Genomic DNA, 23,037 nt, shown 5'->3' with positions numbered 1-23,037 from the left:
CTGTGATAGTTAAGCAATGCTCAATGTGAACTATGGGGCCCAACCCCTGGCAAGGAAATATGTTCCATACTATTACACCATCACCACCATCCTGAACCATTGATGCAAAGCATGCCCACATACCTAAATGCAAAGTTGCTGCCATATGATTGGCTGATTAGATATACAAGCAGTTAAACACATGCACCTAATGAAGTGGCCGATGGGTGTATATCTAGAATACCCTGTTCTGATCTTCTAGTGATTAATTATTTGCCTTGTTAGACTTTAAAGGCAGTAACTCTCCCAAATGGCTGCGCGTGTTTGTTTTTTCAGATTTGTGTGGAATTTCAGCGTCAGCTGTTGCTTTTGCACAGAGTGCTTCATGTTCAGTGTTGTGGTCCAAGATCACTTCACAAACTGGGAGCAGTGGCAGCTTCAAACAGAAAAAAATGAAAATGATATGGATGAGCAAAAACTTTTATTATTAGTGGTAAAAAAAACATGGTGGACTAATACTGTTTGTGTGTGTGTGTGTTCTCAGGTGAGAGAAGGTGCAATGTCAGACCTTCAGACTCAGTTGAGAGAAGTGCTGAGGGAGAACGAACTGCTGCGCAGAGACGTAAGAACACTTAGACTCGTGCACCCACGCCTATGAAGATAAATTCATTTATAATGCAACATATGATATCGTCTGTTTGTTTCATTGTGACTTCCTGTGGGAATTGCTGTTGTAAGATTATAGCTATAAGGAGAATTTACTTATGCAAACAAATAAACACATTTATTAACATGAAGTCACTGTGCTTGATTTTGTATTCTTACAGCTAGAGGCCAAAGAGTCCAAGTTGAGTTCTTCTATGAACTCCATTAAGACGTTCTGGAGTCCAGAGCTGAAGAAAGAGAGAGCGCTGAGGAAGGATGAGGCCACAAAGATGGCTGTCTGGAAGGAACAGTACAGAGTCGTACAGGAAGAAACACAGGTAGGGTATGATGTGTGTGTCTGTGTGTGCTTGTTTATGTCTCTGTGTGTTTCTGTGTTGCAAAATCTAATACAGTGATTCATTGTTTATATCCCTGGACTGTCTTAGCTCACTGCTCAGCTGAAGAACAAATTAAGACATGGACAGAGCAGTATGTCAACTTTAATATCCTATTTAGACTTCAGTTATTTCCCCCATCATTTCAGCTCATCCTGGATTTGTAGGAAGTCTTTATAGTTGTTGCTTTAGACAGCTTTTAGCCTCAACTAGCTCTGACATAGCTCTTCCTCTCAGTTTAGCCCCATTTTTTTAATGCTAAAATGCTAAAGAAATGATATCCTGATAATTTTTCTGGACTGTTCTGGTGGATTTGTCTTGCTGCTGCAAGGCATCAGCGAAGATGAGTAAACAGATGAAATAGGTTGCTTGGTTGGGGACTCCCAGCTGTCTGTTGTTGCTGAAGCCATCTGGATAAGAAAGAGATGCAGTTAGTCTGGCAGCAGGCTGAAATATTACACAAGTGATGACACGCAGACATGTGCACTTGCAGTCACTCACACTAAGTAACACAGCATGGAAGATGCTAGCAGCAAAGAACCAGCAGTTTAGAGGTACTTCACAACGCGACTAACTGAGAAGATACGAAGACACAGTTTCCCCTGTTGACTTTCTCGCTCTCTCACTTTCTTAAACTTTGGAAGAGTTTGTTGCACTTAAGGGAACACAATGTGTTGTTGTCAATTCACTTAATATTTTTACTTTACCTATCTCTGTCGGCTTCACTCCACAGGAAGAGGAGGTCAACTCAAAGGGAAAGGAGAAACTAGCACAACCATAAATGACAACGCTAAGCAATGACTCTAAACTGAACTGAAAATAGAGTAGTGAAAATAAATAGGGCAAATTATGCAAAATTGATTTTTTCTTTTGCTGTTTATTTATCTTGATACTCTTGTCCAATTCAGTGCATTTATAGACTTGAATAACCAAGCCCAGTGTGAAAAAAGTTGGGATGCTGAATAAAATGTAAATAAAAACAGAATGCAATGATTTTCAAATCTTATAGCAGAAGCTGTCAGCTGATTTTAATTCGATGGGAGCAACATGTCTCAAAGTTGAGAGATGGAACAACAACAAAAAGATGGAAAAATAAGCAGCTGTAAGAACATTTTGAAACAAATTATGTTAAATGGCAATAGATAGAATGCAATAATCTGGAATAAAATGCATCTGTAATTTCAGAATAATGTTCCTCATCTTAGAATTGCCAAGACTGTGAATAATTGAAAATGTAGAGAAATCTCTGTGCGCAGGGACGGAGGACAATACTTAATTTTGTATGCCTGTGGCATTCAGGCCCTCAGATAGCACTGAATTAGATAACAGCCATGATTCTGATGTGGAGAGTACTGCACAGGGTCAGGAAGACTTTTAGAAATCACCGTATGTGAACACAGTTCACCGTGCCGTTCACAAATACAGGTCATGCAAACAAAGTAGCAGCCATGTGTGGACATGACAGAAACACTGCCGTCCTCTCTGGGTCAAAGCTCATTTAAAATGGACTGAGGCAAAGTAGTCAGACAAATTAAAATGTAAAACACTTTAGGAAAAAATGGACATTGCGTCCTCTGAGGTAAAAAGGAGCGACACCATCTGGCTTCTTATAGCACTCATTTATCTAATGGTATGGGGGACTATGGGTGCTGAAGAGTATATACATGTTTTAGAGTAACATGTGCCATCCAGATGATGTCTTTTCACAGAAGGCCTTGCAAATTTCAGACAACACTGAACAACACTGAACTGCATACTGTATCCAATACAACAATATGGCTTTGTAGTAGAAGAGTCCGAGTGCTGAACTGGCCTGCCTTCATCCCAGACCTTTCACCAACTGAAAACATTTGGCCTATCATAAAAAAAAAAAAAAACACAGGACAAAGAGGACGAAGGACTGTTGAGCAGCTAGAATCAAGAATAGGACAACATTCCCAAATGTCCAGCAACTCTGTCCAGCAACTGGTCTCCTCAGTTTTCAGATGTTTGCAGACTGTTCTGAACTTTTTGAGATGTGCTGCTTCAATAACGTTGCTTCAAGATGATCTTATTTGTTCCTTATAATGGTACATTTTCCAGGTTATATATGTTTTTGTGTTCAATTATGAATAGATTAAGGGGTTATGGGATTTATAAATTGTTGCATTCTGTTTTGTGTTTACATTTTATGTAGAATCCCAACTTTTTTGGAATTGGGGTTGTATTTGTGTGTTGCGTTTTGTTTTGCAAAGAAGGTGATGGTATGTCTAGGTGGAGTTAAACTGTGTCTTAGGATGTTTTTAAGTGTAAATGAGTCATTCCAGGATTTGGTGGTGGCAGCAGACACCTAAAGCTTGTAAAGATCGTTGTATCCGTACTTAATGTGAAGACAAGGCTTTATGCTTGATTGGCGAGCTAACAGATGATGTCACATTTCTGTCATAGTGGTGTCACCAGTTCCTAAACCTGAACTGATCACGTCATCCACTTTTGCTGATACAACCATGCCTGTGACGACTGGCCCATACTAGTTTGTCACATTGGCAATTTAACACCTGCTCTGATCTCTGCATGCGTGTGTGTTTGTGTGTGTGTGTGACAGGCTTTGATGTTTAAATGCGGAAAAAAAGTAAAAGGATTTCAGGTTGTGAAATTACATCACCAAATATTAAATCAATGTAAGAGAAATTTCAGCCAATTTCACAGGTGTTGGAACATGTGCGGTGTGTGCGTGGCTGCTGATATGCTCAGTTTAGATGTGTGTTTTGCGTGTCCACATTAATTCAAAGTGGTTCAGTGTGTGAGAATAGATCAAACAAAGGAGCACATGATAAGTTGATTAATCTATCATGTACTTGGCCAGCTGCCAGCCCACACTAATCCTCAGCTGCCTTCACACATGCACACACTGCTTTGTGCGTGTGCATGTGTGTGACTGTGCTGTGCCATAACAGTGAGTGAATGCACATGCCAAGGCATGATCTCTGTTATTTGAAAATATGTTCTGTACGCTCACCCCCCCCCTCTCCTTTCACTTTCATTGCCGTTCTTTCCTCCAGATAAATCACACCCATTTAACACAATCCGTTTCACTGCCTGCTCTCGCCGTCCTGCCACTTTCTCTTTTTCTGTCTAATTCTTTCAGTGTTTTCTGGCTTTTTGTTTTCCTCCCACTCCCATTTTTCTCCCCTCTTAGTCATTCTCCTTCTCTTCTATTTCTGTCATCACATGCTAAGTCAGCTTTCACATTCTCTTTCCACCCTCCCTCCTGCCGCTCTCTGTCTTTGCCATCATCTTCGTGTTAGAAATCGAATTAAGTTACCTCCCAGTAATTTTGGGATATGTGAGTTCGGAGACACACGCACACACACATGCACAGTGGCTCACGCCCCTGCTGAGGAATGCTCATCTCTTCTCCACCCTCTGTGTTTCCTTTCCCTCCTTTCCTCCTTACTTATTCACCTCCTCCTACATGCTCAGCCTTCTATCTTTACCTCTGTTCCGCCAGCTTTTTCTTTATCTCTTCCTCTTTTTTCTCTCCGGACTTCCTTGTGTCTTGTGTCTGACAGACAGCCTTGATCTCATATGTATAGAGGCAAGATCCAATTAATAATATAGCTTGAACATATATATTTTGAACATGTGTGCTTTATTTAGTGTTAAATCATGCAAAGCTTCACATCTCACTTAATTCGATGAGTGTTTTTACTGCTTTCTTACATTAAATTGACTTATGATTGGAAAAAAATAGAGCAAAAATACTAAAAAATAAGCAAAAATTTTTTTAATAGGCTTCACAGAGGCTTTTTGTGTGATGATGGAGTTAAAGGGGTTCTTTTAGTGTGACATTCTTAAAGATTGTTGAAGTTAGGATTTTATTAGTATAATATCAATACCGATGCTCTTGGTACTAGGGCTGTCGAGATACCAATAATAGTAGAATTACACGATTCTTGGTAGTCAGTTCTATACCAAAACAAAATGCTTATCCTGTGTTCTTAAGCATAAACCCTGCTATTATGCCTAGCACTTGTGGCTATGCTAGCAATGGCTACTCAGCAAAAAGTGCTTAAACCAGCATGAGTCTCCTGTAATGAGGTAAATCTTTCAAAGACTGTTTTCCTGTCTAGCGATTGAGAAACACACAGCAATGTTAAACAAACTCGCCTAACACCGGAAGTCAGCTGTGTTATAGGAGGGATAAAACTTTGTTTGTTTGTCCTGGCTTCCATCTGTACCTTGGTTCTGGTACAGGTACCAATTTAGTACGGGTTCTCAACACCAATCCCTAGTCGCTCCAGAGCTCTGACAAACTCACAGGGGTTTTATGTGTCTTTCAGATGAAAACAAAAACAAATAATTTGGACAAATACAGGAAATTTGCCAGGTTCCCAGTTGAATCAAATGAGAGGCTTTTGTGTCATGTCCATGCTGAGGTTTAGATTATTATTCTCCTGCTGTATTCTCATTTGCTTTATATTGTTTAATTTTCTTCTACTTGATTGCTCCCATCAAATTATTCCTCCATCTGCTTATTGCTGTCACCCTCTCCATCTCTTCTTTGATAGCCTTACCATTTCACTCCTAGTATGGGACTCATCTTCCTCTTCTCACTCTTCACCCGTGGAGCAGGTTTTCCACAGAACTCGTTTCAATAGAATAGACACACCATAATCTCACAAATCTATTGATCTGCATACACACGTCCACTCTGTTCAATGTTGTCTGTCTTACTTGTCACGTTTAGTGCTCGGCCTTGCTTCACTTTCTGAAATGTGTTTAAGTGTGCGTGTTTGAGCGCGCTCACCCGATTTGTTCCACCCCTTTGATCACAGTAGGTAAGTACAATGTTTCGTGCAGGAAGAGGGGAGAGTGCGGGGAAAAAATGATGAAGGAATGTTTGGAATGCACAAGGGAAGCATCACTTTCTCTACTTTCTCCCCATCCTTTCCCTCTCTTTGTTAATTTGTTTCATAAACAAAGCAGTTTTATCTTTTTGTATCTCTTCTCCCCTGTCACGCTTCCTTCAGTTTCCTTTAAAAAATATGTGACTTCACACACTCACAATAGCAGTTAGTATTCATGGCGTCCAGCAACTCAGCATCATAGTTTCCATTTGTTGGTGTTCTCTCCCAAAAATAAATCCGTGCACGACAGAAAAAGTAAAAAAAACAGAGCATGCTGCTATTTGGTCTGCAGTCCAACCTAAATAATCTGATTAAGGTTTAATGCGATATGCACGTTGTGCTACACGTTGTAATTGTTAACAGGTTTTCCTAATTTTAAGTATAGGAGTCTTACTGCCTGTTCTGCGCAGTTTGTCCCAGTGTTGAATCACCCCGTCTGAACAATGACCGCTCTGTCTGTCCATTTCTGGAGCTGCTAGATGCAATCTGTCATCTACTGTACTCGCGGCGAGTCATGTGACGTCAGAAGCAACATGTGTGAGAATGTGTGTGAAAGACACTCAGAGAGAGAGAGACTGTGTGTATGTATGAAATAGGAGTTTTCAGCCTGCTTGTTTTTTGATAGCAGCCTCATGCACGTGTCATGAGTGGTTGTGATTATGTAAATGTGTGCGTGCGTGTATGTGCTCTCTTTATTTATGTGGGGTGTGTTTGTGTGCATTGTCATTTGGATGTATGCATCTTTTGTTGTGTTTGTTTGCTGGATGTGAAAGAGAGTACCATGAGGGAATCTGTGTCCTTGTTGGCAGGCTTATGTGCACGTCAGTACAATTGGGCTTTTGTGTGCACATGTGTGTGTCTGTGTTTGTGTGTCTGCGGAGGCACAAAATGTGTATTGTTGTGTATTTGTATTTGCATATGGGTTAAGCGTATATACAAATCACGCACATTGACACAGACTTGCAGGTGCATATCTTGCAGAGAACGTCTACTTTCTCTGTACTTTCTATTTTTATTTTGTGCATATGTCTCTACTTGCATGCAACAATTTGTGGGTTTTAAAGAATTGGAAGGCACATGTCAGTGTTGTGATGGTACAAGTATGGTTGTGTGAGTGTGCGTGCACGCTCACCCATGTGTGTCTTTTTGCTTTGGCTGCCAGTTGCTTTTATACTGCTGCACTGTTTTCAATCTTTTCAGTTATTTAGCTTCATAGTTAAGGTGCTGATGGGAAATAAAACTGTGTGTGTGTGTGTGTGTGTGTGTGTGTGTTACTGTAGAGAGGCAGAAAATGTTTTTCCCCCCATCATAATATATGAATTTGTTGGCATGCCTCTTCTTACAATTCATTTAATGTTGTCTAAGCATTGTATGTGCTGCATATTGGTCTAACTTGAAGCCATAGGTGCTGTTTTCTGTTTATTTTTGGAGAAATGAATCTGTGAACGTGTGAATGAGGCTGGATAAGTAAGAGGGTAATTCAAACAGGCAGTTGTGCACAGTTCCCGACACACCTGGGCGACATTTTCCCTTCAGGTGGAGGAATAGAGGAGATAAACAGAGAGGAGAAACAGAGAAGATGGTCTTTCTTTCTTGTTTCTTCTGTCATTTTTCCTTTTCTCTTTTGCCCTGAGCAGCAAAGTTGGATAGATAGAAACACAAACTGGCACTTGAGTGTATTTTCCACTCCATGAACATGGCAGTAAATCAGGCCTTCAGGTTAATGTGTAAATGGATGGTGCCACCAGAGCCGAGGTCTCTTCCCTCACTGCGGTGGAAATGTTTTTCTGAATCCTCGATAAAATACATTTATGAATTGAGAGCTCACTAAATAGAGAACAAGGCACAGTTTGAATTAAAGGTAAAACATCAAACTAAGAGATATCCTTTGGACTTTAGCTTCTGTGCTGACTGATTCAAAACTTACGCTGTAATCATTCCTCAGCACTTAATGTTATTACACCTAGATTTAAGTTTTAATTTCATTACTCCAAGCTGGCACTAAGACTGTCCTCATGAGCTCAAATGAGTTCAAATCCAATAGAAACTGACGTCGCCAATTGTTTCCTGTGTTAGATTTCCATTTATTGCACAGAAAAGAAAAATGTTTCCAGTAAGAGTTTCTGTGCCAGCTGGCTGTGAAAATGCTTCGCCTGGCAATCTGTATGCTGCCGTAGATTTAAAAAAAAGAGGGGGTGGATAGTGAAGAATGGATCAGGAAGAGTGCATTGAGTAAAGATGTATAAAATGTAGCGAGTCAGAGGGAGGAAATCAGGAGAGTGGAGAATAGATCAGCGTGGAAGCAGGGGGGTGAGTGGTGAAAGGAGAGATGAATAGCACAGACAAATTGGGCTGAAGATTGCAGATGAAATGTAGAGAAAGACTGATGGGTGTTGATGTGACAGGAGAGAAAGAAAGAACAGACTTAAAAGTAGGTGATGAAAAAGAACGTTGGGATGTGGAAAAATGAAGGGAAATGTATGTGCATGAATAAAAAGTAAAATAAGATGCTATAGAAATAGTTGCACTGTACTACTTTCCTGTCATTACTGGCCCTTGATAAATATTTCTTTCTCAATAAACTAGATACCTGAGTCTTAACCACATGTAGTGCTATGAGATTGGGGGGGGCAGATAAAACAGAAGAAGAGGAGAAATTATGGAATTATGGAGAGAGTCAAAGAGAAAAAGCAGAGCTTGAAGACAGATTTACTCTGTAAAGATTTTGTCCAGGAGTCCCACCTGCAGCCCTTCAGCCCTGTAATCTCCGGTGTCTCTTTCTCTGTTCGCTGATTCAGTCAGTCAGCTGAGCTGGTTGGGTATTTCTGTTTGGTTAGACACAAAAACAGAATAACTTGTTGATAAGCCAATGAAATTTCTTCTTCCTATAATTAGCTCATATTTTTGGTACTTTTGGTTTCAGCTCTATTTGTTATGGTAACATTGAACTATAAAGGCGATCTGGAAATATTAGAATATCAATACAGCAAAATCGGACGATTGAAGAGGTTATAATGAAGCCAGGGCTTTAACCAGATTAAATCGAGTGTAGCGTTTGTTCAAGCATGACATCAGGTCAAGCTCAGTTGCAATCCCAGAAGATCATCTCAACTCAGTGGTCGCTGATTTCAGCTGATGGCTCAACTGCTACCCTTCTACACACCCTATTGGTAAACCTCACATAAATCGTGGTTTTGGTCATGTTGCGCCCAAATAATAATGTCACCCACATCCGCGTTCCCATTTATACTCTGTGCCATATTCGCCTGCATGGTAGGTTTTGCCACTTGTCTTAAATCTCTGTAGTAGTGCTGGTAACGAAATTGCACATGATCTGGGAATCTTTGAGCTTCTGCACCAATATGTCATTGAAAAGCCAGTAAAAGCCGCTGGAATCATATAACCCTGTCTTCAGCCATGCCACCACAGCCATGCCACCCACATGAGGTTATAAAAATTTATAGGTACACAATCCGCCAAAATTACACCGAAGCATGATTTGTGCCTCTTCTTAGGGCATAGCATAAATGTCTCATTAGCCTGGCCACAGATGTTGTGCATCTGTGAGCTGCTTTGCAACCCACCTCTAGCCCCACTTTTCCTTCCCTGCTGTCTCACAGTCAGTGGCATATCTGATCGGATCCAAAATGCCACAGGGAGAGTGCTACCATGAACTAGAAAGACAGATTATATTTCTACAATATTAACTACTCTCCACTGGCACTCTATTAAATCTAGAATTCAATTTACAATCCTTCTCCTCACATACAGAGACTTGAATGATCAGACCCATCATATCTTAAAGACCTTTTAGTACAGTCTTACTTGCAGTCCCTAGAGTTTCTAAAAGCACATTGTGTGGCAGAGCCTTAAGCTGTCAGGCCCGATCAGGCGACCCTGAACCATCTCTGTTTATTTGCCACTACCGCATGCCATTAACTTTTGTGTTCTCTCATCTATAGTTTGTGTTTTGTCCTTGTCTCTCTGCAATCTCCTTATTTCTTTCTCTTACCCCTCACCTCCCAACCGGTCATGGCAGAGGCCTGCCCCTCCTTGAGCCCTTTTCCTTTGTTTGGAGGGCTTTTCCTGTTAAAAGGGAATTCTTCCTTTTCATAATCTCCAGGAGAATGCTCACAGTAGATCTTCAGATTGCTGAAGGTTTTTTTTCTAACATTGCAAAATAAAGCTCCATAACTGTTGTTGTGGTTTGGTGCTTTATGAATAAAACTGAATTGAACTGATCATCCGTTCTGCTCCGTTCTCACTGCCTTACGCTTGCCATTTATAGATATAGAAGAGGGCATGTGTTGCAGATGGAAATATCAAGCTTTTTTTCACTATAGTGGTTTATATTGAAAGCTGTTCATTTGGAAATAAGCACAGCTAGTGTAAATGCAGGAGAATTTCATAATAAAAGCAACATGTTAAATTGGGTTTCATACCTGATCTCATAGTTTTCCTTTGGTTTATATTGCAAATAGTTTTGTGCAGTTTCAGGGACTGCATATAACCATATGTCTGTTTTTTTGTGTCTTTAATTTGACAAGTACAAAACATTTTGCAGTTTCAAGAACATTATTACAGATGGTCAAGAACCAACAAATAAGACGTGGCTTCTGGAAGGTTTTCTTTAAACACAGTGGAGAGATTGATGCTTGACTGAGAGGATCTGTGTGCGGATGGTTGAGAGAGTGACTGTGATACAGGGTGCTTGTGGAGAAGACAGCAGGCAGGGCCAGTAAAGTTTTAAAAAGTCACTTCTCCACATGCAGTGATGATGATATCTTTGTCTCTATCCTCTCTCCTTCTGTTGTTTGCAGTCTGTGCCTTTTTCCATCCTCTGCATGTGGACTCATGACTCATTATTACTGCTTTTTCTATGTGTGTGTGTGTGTGTATGCTGTCATTTTGCATGTGCAGGTTTATGTGCTTGTGTCAGACGGTCGCACCTTCTACCTTTTGAAGTCAAATAAATAAAACACTATTGCTGCAGTTATCCCAGCATTTGTGTGTGTCCTCCAATTATTGTGTTGGGAGAATTTTGTGTGTGTGTGTGCGTTTTTCACACACGAATGCTCATCAGTAACAGATGGTCCCCAAACCTGTGTGTTTATTTAGTGAGGATGGAGAGATAGGTGAGAGAGAGGGATGAAAGGAAGAGGGAATAAAGTAAATAAAGAGAGTGATAGCAGGGCACCAAAAAACAGATGGACAGAGGAGAGGATGACAAAGGTAACAAACGGTGGGCTAGAAAGCACAAGAAGGGTTTATATGCATGTAGAGAGTAAACTGTAACTGAAAAGAGAGCAAGACAAGCGAAAGAGAAAAGGGAGGAGACTTGTACACTCAGGAGTGTTATAAAACTTTAACTTCAATGCAGAGACACGGTGAAACGGCACTCTTTCCCCATGGTTTTCTTTTCAAAAAGACCCAGTGTTCGTTTTACAGTGGAAAGACAGAATGATCTGAAACTGAAAAGAAGCACAGGGTCAGTTTTCTCTGCTTTCACACAAGGCTGTGATTTTGCAAATTTTCCCTCTCACTTACCCTCTCTGCGTTTTTGTGTATGTGTGTCCCTGCGGTAGCCATGTCTTTCCTTATAAGGAGTGAGTTTGGGAGAAGTTGATGGAGGAATGGACAGAATTACAGTACAGTCACTCCCCCCACGTTTTCTTCTGCTGCTTGTCTTTTTTCCCTCCAGTCTGCCTCTAAAGTGACTGTATGATTGAGCTTCTCTTCTCTTCTCTTCTCTTCTCTTCTCTTCTCTTCTCTTCTCTTCTCTTCTCTTCTCTTCTCAGAAGCTACTGATTAGGGTCAACATATAACTCATATATATACTCCTGCCTTTTCTGTCACACATACTTATTTCCGTCCTTATTTTTTCCTTTTTCTTTTTTTAATAGAGTCATGTAATAATGCTGTTTTTGCATTCTCGTGGATCTTCCAGCCGTTCTTCTTCTTTGCATTTTATTTCATCCTCTTCATTATGTTCCACCACCTTTATCCTCAGAGAAAGAAGAGAGGGAGTGTGTTAATCTGCCTGTTGTCTAATGCCTGAGTGGGCGATTCTTTCAAACTGCTCACGGTCATTACACACACACACGCATGCACACAAACACACACACATACACACAGCATGACCGCTGCCTCCAACATTATGTTGTCTCCTGCATATGTGTGTATCTCTGCGTGTGGGCATTATCATGCGTCCATCCTAATGTGTGTGTGTGTGTCGGTGTATACATGTTTCTGTCACAGTGTGTCTTTTTGTTAAGGGGGAAGCATGACTCACCCAATGAGTGCAGAATAAGCGAGGGATGAGACGGAGGAGTAATAACGAAGGGATGGTTAATATTGAACGACAGATGAGCGGTGGCCGGAGGGAGGGATGACGTTGGATGGAAAAATTGTGACTATGCGCACAAATGGATTTTCTTTTCTCCTCTAACCATGAATAGGAATTATGTAGACTGCTCATTAGATTACAAGACATCATTAATTTATTTGTCTATGATTTTGTTTTAATCGACTCATTCATGTTCTGTTTTAAGCAATGAATTATATTTCAATATGCAAACACACAGCACCAGTGTATCCTACTAAATTTTACTTTCTTTTGCAAAAATTTGTTTTTAGTATAGCACTTGCTACAAGTGCCCTCTATCATTTGTGTCATGGGAGGGGTCGCCCTCACCCTCACCAGTTATGCTAGTGAGACAGGTTTTAAATAATCAGGTCCCATGTAATCTTGAAGACCTCATATTACCATATCCCCCTCATAGAGTATTTAAAAGTAAAATGGGAAGCAGAGTCTTCAGCTTTCAGGACCAGCTCCCAGTTTGGATTCAGGACACAGAAATCCTCTGCTTTTAAAATAAGACTTAAAACTTCCTTTTTTGATAAATCTTATACTTTGGGCTGGATCAAATGACCCTGAAACATCACTAGTAGGCCTAGGTTGCTGGGGGCTTTGGACGATAAACTGAGTGTGTCTTCATCATTTACATCTTTTCAGTTCTCTATGCCTTTACACACCACTTTGCATTTAATCATTTTTCCTGTCTCCTTCTCCTCAACCCGAACTGGTCGCAGCAGATGGCTGGAAGTCACTGAGTCTGGTTCTGTCAGAGGTTTCTTCCTGTTAAAATGAGTTTTTCTTTCCCACTGTAACCATAGGGGGGCTTGTCTGATATGTGTTATTTTATGGTCTTTACCTTACAATATAAGGCACCTTGAGGCGACTGTTGTGATTTGGTGTTATATAAATAAAATTAAATAGAATTGAATCGAATATTTTGATATTTTTGTTAAAAAATACATAATCTGACATCCTTGGATCGCCTAAAAGAGCAAATGAAAAGCATAGGTGATAGTCTGTGTTCTGCTTAGAACATACCCTGTGTTAATCTATGCCGTTATATTTTTTAGAGGTTGTGATTTTATGTAAACTTGGCTTTTTGAGTAACCCAGGTGCTGATGTGCATGTAAATGCAGTCATGACAGCCTCTATAGATAATATTTACAGTAATCATGACATTTAAGGACTTGCCTACTCTCACACTAAACATTTCAAACCACTGTCCTCCAATGTGTTCACATAAGTGGATTCTATCTGATTTATACATTTCATACGCAGCTTCAGCTCCTCTGAGGGAGAGATTTATCATCTTGATTTGTAATCTCATTTTTTTTGTCCCCGTTTAGATTTTCTTCTTTTCTTTGCTCTTACGTAAGTTGTTTTTGCAAAGAAGAAAGAAAGAAAACTGATGCAAAGTGAAAGTAAAAAATTTACTTATTTTCAGTAGCCATGACGCGTTGCTTTGAGTAAAGTTTCTTTTACTTCTTCGTGATTCTGACCATACGATCAAGCCGAGTTGGTGTACATGTATGCATGTTTGGTGCATACGCCCCCATCCCCATGAGAAATCAGGAAGTATTTGACAGGGTCAAAGGTGATAGCCACAGATGACTCAGCAGAAACTGAGAAGAAAAACAGAACTTTCTCTCTCCTCCTTCTGTTTCTAACAAACACAGTTAACAGTTTTCTCCCTTTTTCCCTTTCTCCTTATCTCCCACTCTGCTTGTGTTATTTTCTTCTTGCTTTCTATGATATTTCCCTCCTTTCTCCCTCCCTTTCTCCTGTTCTGGCATTTCTCAGCACTACATTCCAGCTGTGTGTGCGTTACGGGGAAGGCAATAACACAAACTCTGCGCGCATTTGTGCGAGTGTGCGCGCGCGCTCTGTTTCTGAATTGTTTGTGTGTAAACTTTGTGCTTCTGTATGTTCATACTGTATATGGTTGACTTTAATGGAGAGGCACATGGATTCGCATTTGCGTGAGCATGTCTGTTTCTGTGACTCTGACATACTTCTTGGTGCTTGATGTGAGTGTGTGTGCGTGTGTGTACGTGTGTGTGAATGTGATGCATGGGTTCATTTTATTAATGCTTGACTAGCACATGAAACACAGTACATACTATTCAGTATTATAATAATGAGCATAGTTATTTGTGTTTCTCTATTTTATTCCTTTTGGCATGCCAGCTTTCCCCTGTATTCTTAATGTTGCCCCCAAGTAATTATCCTGTCATAAGATGACACTCAACTGACATTTTATTAGGAACACTTTGACCCTTTTTCCTTCTGAACTGCCATAATTCTGAATGACATAGATTTTTCTCCGTATTGATACAGTAGGATCACATAGTTGCTGCAGATTTGTTGGTTGCATATCTATGATGCAAGTCAGCTGTTCCACCACATCCCAGAGGCAATCTCTGGGTCTGAGACCTGGTGACAGTGGAGGCCATTTGAGTACATGAACTCAGTGATATGAGTTTTGAGGCATGGGACATTATCCTGCTGGGAGCAATCATCAGAAGATGGGTACACTGTGGTGATAAAGGAGTGGACATGGTTAACAATGATATTGCAGCCTGACTCGCTGATGCAAGGCAGGATGGTGGTGTAGATGTTTACTCTAAATGTTGACTTTACCATCTGAATCTCGCAAGAGTAATCAAGACTCATCAGACCAGGCAGTGTGCCTCCAGTCTCCAGCGTGTGCAAAATGCCACAGTTTCCTGTTCTTAGCTGACAGAAGTGGCACTCAGTGTGGTCTTCTGCAGCTGTAGCCAGGCTTCAAGGTTGTGTTGCATACCTTGGCTGCATTTAGTAGTTATTTAAGTTACTGTTGACTTCCTATCAGCTGGAAGCAGTCTGGCCATTCTCCTCTTACCTCTGACGTCAACAAGGTATTTTTACCCAGAGGACCACCGCTCACCGCTCTTTTTCTGATCATTCTGTGTAAACCCTAAAGATGGCTGTATGGAAATTTGTGTTAACCTGCAGCTGAACAGGTGTACCTAATGAAGTGACCAGTGAGTGTATATATCAGTTAATTCGTAGGTTACCATTATTTGCCAAAGCAATTTATATAGCAGAATTAAATCACTAAGGTGTTTAAGATAGAATTAAAAATTGTTATGTGTCTTTTGAGCAACTAATCAATCAGTTAACTTAGTGTGAACCCTTTATTTAGAGCACTTGAAGCTATGGTGCGTTTTTATTGGATATGGGTGGGCCATTGTTTGCATGTCAGAGGTAGGAGTTAGAGTTGGGATGGAGGAAGGAGGATTAAACCAGAGAAAGAATATCTGAGTGAGGAAAGGGATGCTTTCTGTCACTCTCTGTCTGGCTCTAAGTCTTCAGGGGAGTCCTAGAAATGTCAGCCTCAACCGTCAGATGTGTGTGCGTGTGAGGAGCTTTTGTATGAGTCAGCAAACCGACCCACACATGGCGATACAATAAAGAGAGAAAATGATCAAGACAATAAAGATGTTCACCATCTTTAATTTGGTTCAGTACAAATGCATAAACTTGAAACAAACCAGAAGAGATGCTGCGCTGGCTCTTGTGTGACATAAAGCAGAGTACAGACAGTTGCTACAGTATTATCTCATTACCTTTTATCCAATTTTTTGTGTCTGTTTATACGAGCATACACTATGTTTGTGATCACTATCAGCTGCTATTTCCTTTTCCTTTCTTCTCTTTCTCTTCTTTTATATCTAGGGATTGTTTCTTTTTGTCTCCTCACTAATCATTTTTTTCCTTTTTGCTTGAATTGTTTCCCTTTTCTTCGTGAGTGTTCAGCAATCATAGCTGCAGGGGAGCGATAGCATCTCATCTTTTCTTCTTTTTTTTTAAACCTTCTAACTTTTTTTTTTTTTACATCTCCTGTTTACTTCTGCTCTCACTCATGTGCATCTCTCTCAGCGATTCGGTACCTGTATTATTTTTATCTCTGGAAATACTCCATGACTAGTGTTGCGATGACCTGGCCGCTGTTCAGGTTGTTTGTGACGCATTTTAAAACAGCCTGGGGACATCAGTGTGACATCACGCGTGCGCACACGCACACACACACACACACACACACACACACACACACTTTTATAATGTGCTGCTTTTGTGTGACTAAGACGTAGCCATGTCACATCATCTCCTGTCATGATGGCTGTGATACTTACCTGACAGGAAACTTTTAGAACACGTTACAGAGATGACACACATATGCTACCTCAGTTGGTCTGTCAGCTACTCACATGTTGGATAAGCTCGATCTTGACCTATTTTGTGCATGGTTTTGAATCAAAATCTAATGATTTACTTTGGGATTTCTTCATTTGACACACTCCAGTTTATTAATTACAGATACATTTTTGTAGATGTTAAAGCTCCACCCACACTTTTACTATGAAGAACAACTTTATTATTTCATTGACGCATTTCAGCCCATGGCCTTCATCAGGGTCACTAATAAAGTCGATCCTTACACTACAAGTGCTGCTGACGCTTTAAGCTCGTCAGACTTTATGCTCTTCTCTTTGAAGAAGGTGAAGTGGTGCTAGAAGCCTCTACTCTGTTTCTAAGATAAACTTTTTCAAACACTTCTATGCTCCTCCGAAAACTGTAAACACCCAATTTTCAGAGTACATCTGCAAAACATTGGACTCTTTTGATAAAACTTAACAATCAAATCATAACTTGGTTGAGTTATGCTCAAAGGATCACACACAGCCTGTAAAAGCAATAAACTACTGAGCATTCATTACACAAAATACCAGAAAAATGTAAAAACAGCACCACAGAAAAAACTCACACACACACACATATCCATCCATCCATCCATCCATTCATGCATCCATCCCTCTTGTTCTCCGTATCAGTTGGGTTGCTGTGGCAGCAGGCTAAACAGGTTACTCTACCTGCCCTTCTACCCAGCCACACTTTCGAGTTTCTCCTAGGGGATCCTGAATTATTTCCAGAGATATATAGTATAATCTGCAGGTTGTGTCTTCTCCCAGCTAAGTGTACCTGGAAGACTACCAAAGGAAGGTGACCAGGAAACGTCCTTGTCAAGATACCTGAATCACCTCAAAAGGCTCCTTTTGACATGTAGGAGCAGTGGTTCTATTCAGAAATCTCTCTGGATGTCCAAGCTCCTCCTCATTGCATCTCTGAGGCTGAGCACAGCCACCCTACAGAGGAAGCTCTGCTGATATTCACAACCTGATTTTTTGCAGTCATTTTTAGATTTAATAACCACAAGACAGGCTTGGGACACATATGAACTGGTAAATTGAAAGCTTTGCCTCTCAGCTCAGTGCTCCCTTAGACGCGACAATCTTGCAATCTAATCTTGCAATTCTACAAAAATAACATACACATGCATGCAGGATACAGGAAATATTCAAGACGGTGGTAAATCTGCTGCGACTGGGTTTTATTATTTGTCCTGCTTTACTCATACTCATGGAAAAATATAAAACGAAATAGTCCATATTCAGGTTTCACATGCATTTTAGAGCTCATAAGACCCGTCCATGTCTATTATTGTGAATGAATGAATGTGTTTGTTTTGACATTTTTCTCACACAGCATAATTTTGCATAAAGAATTCAATGAATCCAGTAAACATTACAGAATGTTGCATGAGAAAGATGTGAAAGTAGCTTCTGCTATGAGTAAGAAGAAGCTACTTTCAGCTGCTCCTTTATTCACGAGGGGTTTTCACAGCCAGTAGTTCTGCATCTTTTATTTGGCAGATTTTTAAACCAGATGCCCTTCCTGACACAACCCCAAAGGGATTCATGTGTCCTCTCAGGGCTGTAAACCACCACACTATGGAGCCACACCACAAGCACAATATGCCATCCATCGCCATTCCAAGAACAGGAACACAGCCTGTCACCAAGGCTCAAATGTTAGCTCCTCTGCTTCTCAGATTATTTCCAGCCATTCTTGTTATAGATTCTTATCTCACCTTGCTGACTGTGCACTGGCACATAATTGGTAAGTGACATCAGAAGTAAGAAGGAATAGTGTGAGGTAGTTGTGTTTAAGAAATTAAATCACTGTGCAAAATCTTTTTAACTGAGTTTAGAGTTTTGCAGTAAGTGTGAAAATTATGTGATTATTTAATATATTTATTAAGTTATTTAACTGCACAAGGAATGGTGCATTTCAGTTCCAGTTCAGAGTATGATATTTTTGGGTTGTTTTATTAACAGTTTAGAAAACTTGTAATATGCCTTTAAAAAATGAGCAATCCCATTAGGGATTCATTCATTCAGCTTTTCTTTACCTTTTAATTCCTAATCCCTCACTGATTACATTGATTTAAACCAAACATGAGGGAACATTTTACTACAGGACTACTGCTTGTGCATTTCTGATTGGTGTATTCCTGCTGACGATCTTGACGCAGACAACTAAAAACCTTAGCAAACAGCAAAGGTCCACAGTCTGGTTAAAACTGCCTGCTCTGTTGCATTTTTTTTTATCCTTATCAGACTTGCAATGACAACAGGATGAGCACAGCAGGCCAAAGGTCTTTGCTTTGCACTGGTGAGCCCCAAGAGCTCCTGGGTCACCCTGGAGATACTGTATAATCCCTTCCAGCATGTTTAAGGCATGAGGTCAGACTTCTTAAAAAGGAGGTGGAAAAACAACATGGAGCTGTTGATAAAAAGCCAGTGTTACGGCAGCAGATGTCCCAGTAACCTCAAATTACCACACACACCATTTGGCACACAGTGAACCAAGAGCCATTGGGAGATCTGGAGGAAAAGGACCTGCGTTGTTGTGGATTGTTTTACATTGTGTGGTGTTAAAGAAATCCCTGTTCCAAAGGTTACTGTATAGATGTGCTTATTGGTATTCTGGTGTACAGTGAGGTTACAGAGACAGAGTGAGTTGGGGAAGTAAGCTGATCAAGACGTGTGACACTTACATACAAAGATGCACAAAAGGAAGGGACGGTATAGAAATCAGTGGGTTGAGTATGGTTTGCATGTAGGTGTCAAACAAAGACAAAAGTCATTAGATTGAAGTCTGGTAAGCAATAATAGTTACACAAGAGCCACCTATTCTTTCCTTCAGTACTGTGTAGTTTAGCTTTTATAATCAGCAGATTAGGTTAGGTTTAGATTAGGTTAGGTTAACTACAGTAAGAAAGATTGATTAATAGAACTGATCAACAAATCTTTCAGATCTCTGCAGATAGGTCTAGTTGTACAACAGTATGTGGGATGTCAATAAAATTTAGCAACTTGTAGCAGTGACTTATAAAATAACCATTAGTGAAGCTAAGAAAGCAGGTACAGAGTTAAACTTATCTCAACTTTGGACCGAGCAAGCGAAGTGACTAGCAATAGGTGTAAAGGATTATAGGTGACATTAGACAGTCGCTATGATGGACATTGCGCGGTCTGGAATATCCATTATAGCAATCGCTCACTCTTTCATTTGTAAGCTGAACATCCCTGTTTCCCTCCCACCAGCATCTTCAGTGCACCATCCAGGCTTTACAAGATGAGCTCAGAATCCAGCGCGATCTCAACCAGCTCTTCCAATCCGATTACTCCGGCCTCGGAAGCCAGCCCATTTCCCCTCAAGAAATGACAGAGGAGAACTTCTTGCGCCTCCATGCCGAGTATGAGAGGCAAGCCAAAGAGCTCTTCCTCCTGAGGAAGACTGTTGAAGAAATGGAGTTGAGGATAGACACACAGAAACACACACTAACTGCCAGGTAAAGATTAAAAAAAGACAGATTAAGTGTAATTTGTTAAGGTATGATTTCAGTGACCTTGTCTAAAGCATGCTATTAACTTCCATGTTTTCTTGTTTACAGGGACGAGTCAATCAAGAAGTTACTGGAAATGTTGCAGAGTAAAGGCCTGTCATCTCGGGCAACCGAGGAGGATCATGAGCGAACGAGGCGACTGGCCGATGCTGAGATGACCATCCACCAATTGGAGGGTCTGCTGGAGCAAAAAGACAAGGAGATGCTACAACTCAGAGAGGTGTGTGTGTGTGTTTGTGTATGTGTGTCACTGGCAAAGAAGAAACAATATGCAATCAAGTATTACCATGTGTGCAGGGGAGAGTCTTTGTGCATATCCAGATGTGAATGTGTTCACATCAGAGTGTATCATATCCAGGCAAAGCCCTTGGCTTCTTCCACTCTTAAGTGCGCACTTTATCCCAGTTTCTCTACTCACGTTTCTTTTTTCTCTCTTTCTGCTGGTTTAAGGTCACACTCACATTCTTAATACAAAAGCCCCCCCTAGTGGCAAAATGTTGTCAGTGTACGACATCCATCCTTTCAGCACACACTGCCAATTTCAGTGTGGCAAATAGTCAAAATATACTCTTGTGCATCTTTTTAGCTGCATTTTCAGCAATAATTCACAAATATTTTGACTGACCTATATGTCCTCTTGAAGATTAAGAGATCTGTGATGCACAAAATTCTGCTTTTTCTGACATTACAGGTTTGCACTTGTTCATATCTGACTATAGTAATAATAATAGTTATATCAACTTAAATTTATGTAGCACCTTTAAAGACAGAGATTACACATGCTGCAACAGGTGAACAAAGGCAGAATGCTCATAAAGTAAATTAAAACAAAAAAACAGGAGAAATATGCAAAAATGCAAACCACCAATTGTCAGTATAAATGATAACAATAAATAACAATAAAATTAGGCTTAGGTGATTTTAAATTGCACATAGGTGTGTGACTGTGAATGTCTGTCTGTTTCTCTCTTAGTCCTGCAGCACACAGGACTCAGATTGGTGACCCATCCCGGGTGTGATCTCCCTCTTGCCCTGTGGTAGTTGGGATAGGCCATTCTCCCATGACTCTGATAAGGATTAGCAGAAGACAATGGTTGGATGGATAGAACAATAAAAGAAAATATAAACAGTAAAACAATAAAAAAAGACATGAAAAGCAACATATAAGCACACAGGTGGTAAAAACATGCAAACATACAAATAATCAAAATATAGAAGTCAGCTAAAACAAGAACAAAAAAATGCACATCAAAACATATCAGTATACTAATGCATTAGCCAGGGTGAGCAATGTACAAATGCAACATAATGTTACAGGGGTGATATAAAGTCATACTTCAGTAAATGAATCACAGCAAATGATAAGACCATAAGAAAGAACAGTTGGGAGTCTCTGCATATTCTCTGGCTGATTTTTCGTCTCATTGCATCAGTACACTGGACAGAGTTTTCGTTTTTTTGCGGATTTTGAAGATGTTAAATACAAAGCTGGAAGCATCTCAAGAGAATGAGAATAATATTTTGCAGGATCTGAAGTAAAGATTCATTATAGAGTTTAGTGAATGTTACAGTGCTAAATAATGCAAATTTCTATTGAGCAAGTCTTGCTAACTTCCTGATTCAGTGCTGACACTTCCTTTTGGGATATTGTTAATTTTGCTAATTAACAAACTAGACTGTAATGTCCTGCAGCACTATTTTCATACCCTTCAACAATGTCCCTCATGGGGATGCTGCTGTGCAGTTATTAAATAATCCTCTGCTTAAAGTACATGCAGCCTTTTAATCTAACCTCCTGGATTCTTGATTATAAAATGCCACTTAATCAAATAAAGTAATTAATCAGCGAAATCACCAAATCTAGAACCTAAAAATATTCCTCCCTTCCTTCCTTTTGTTCAGACTTTTGGAAACATGAACTAATTTTAAAGTGCTCTTTTTAGGACAGTCTTCCCTTTATGGTTACTGAATGTCAAAGGGTTTACGAATTTTTCTCAAAATTTGCTTATGACATTTGCATATATCCATATTAAATGTGACATAGTGTGCACTAGATTTTTGTTTATTGGCTCAACAGGTGTAGTGTTGGACTAAAACTGCTGGGGTCCAAGTCTGAGACACAATTGTAGGTTAAGCATGTTTTTGTTCGAAAATATAGCTCTTTAAATAACATGTAGGAGTGATCTAGACACCCACCTAACTTTCATTTTGAAACCACACTTAATATCAGTTTAATTTAGACAGTAATGTATTATTTAGATGTGTTTTGGGCTTAGAATCGCTGGAAAAATACTCAGTAGGTTTATATTTAAATGTCTTTTCAATAGCAGGAAATGATACCGTGTGTAAATTAAGACATAAAGCCAGATCGTTTCTAGATATTATTTCAATCGCTCGAAAGACATCCTTGCCATTTCCTGTTTGAAAGTTGTTTTTTGCTGGTTGGTATGTAATCAATCCTTATGGCTAGATTAGGGCTATATGTGGTCCACAAAAGTTGACCATTTTGTGCAAAATTTTCAGTGTCTTTTTTCAGCAAACTAATGGCCATGGCTGTTTTACCAGGCTGGTTTTTTGAGTGAAAGGAAAAGGAAAAGGGAAAGAGATATCCATGGATGTCTGGTACTTGGGAGGATGTAACTCTGCAAAAGTTAATGTGTTGTCATTATTTATGCCATTTATTTATCTGTTTTTTTAAATTAGTTTTAGCTAGTGATAAAAATTACTGCTGTAGCCAGCACACTTTAAGAAGTGTAGCTTTAACGTAACCCTGGCAATTATTTCATGGTTCAGGCTTTAAGATGAGATAAGATGGCATATAATTCGATAATTAGCTGATTGTTTGGTGTGATAAATTTAATTGCAATGCCATAATATGACAGGCAGTATTTAGGCAGCAGTGGCTATAAAAGCCAATGTACTTTTATATAATTAAAGCAACAAAAAATAACTTCGAAATTGAAAAAATAATGATATAAC

At 39.8% G+C, this 23,037-nt stretch overlaps 1 protein-coding gene across 14 annotated transcripts in view; it reads left to right on the top strand.

Moving 5' to 3' along the window:
* Positions 1-23,037, top strand: part of LOC100690550 (ELKS/Rab6-interacting/CAST family member 1) — a 154,858-nt gene that overhangs the window by 13,139 nt on the left and 118,682 nt on the right. For all 14 annotated transcript variants that reach the window (XR_003214533.1, XR_001224368.3, XR_001224370.3 and 11 more), the window contains exons 3-6: positions 524-601; positions 807-962; positions 19,757-20,004; positions 20,107-20,278. Coding sequence is in view for 10 of the 14 variants with exons in the window: in XM_025899631.1 (XP_025755416.1) it covers positions 524-601; positions 807-962; positions 19,757-20,004; positions 20,107-20,278 (654 nt within the window). In the remaining 4 variants the exon portion in view is untranslated. The remainder of the gene's footprint in view (positions 1-523; positions 602-806; positions 963-19,756; positions 20,005-20,106; positions 20,279-23,037) is intronic.

Source organism: Oreochromis niloticus, linkage group LG17 (genome assembly GCF_001858045.2).
Source record: "Oreochromis niloticus isolate F11D_XX linkage group LG17, O_niloticus_UMD_NMBU, whole genome shotgun sequence".
Lineage (NCBI taxonomy): Eukaryota > Metazoa > Chordata > Actinopteri > Cichliformes > Cichlidae > Oreochromis > Oreochromis niloticus.
The sequence above is the reverse complement of the archived record's forward strand: the minus strand, read 5'-3'. Positions and strand labels throughout refer to the sequence as shown.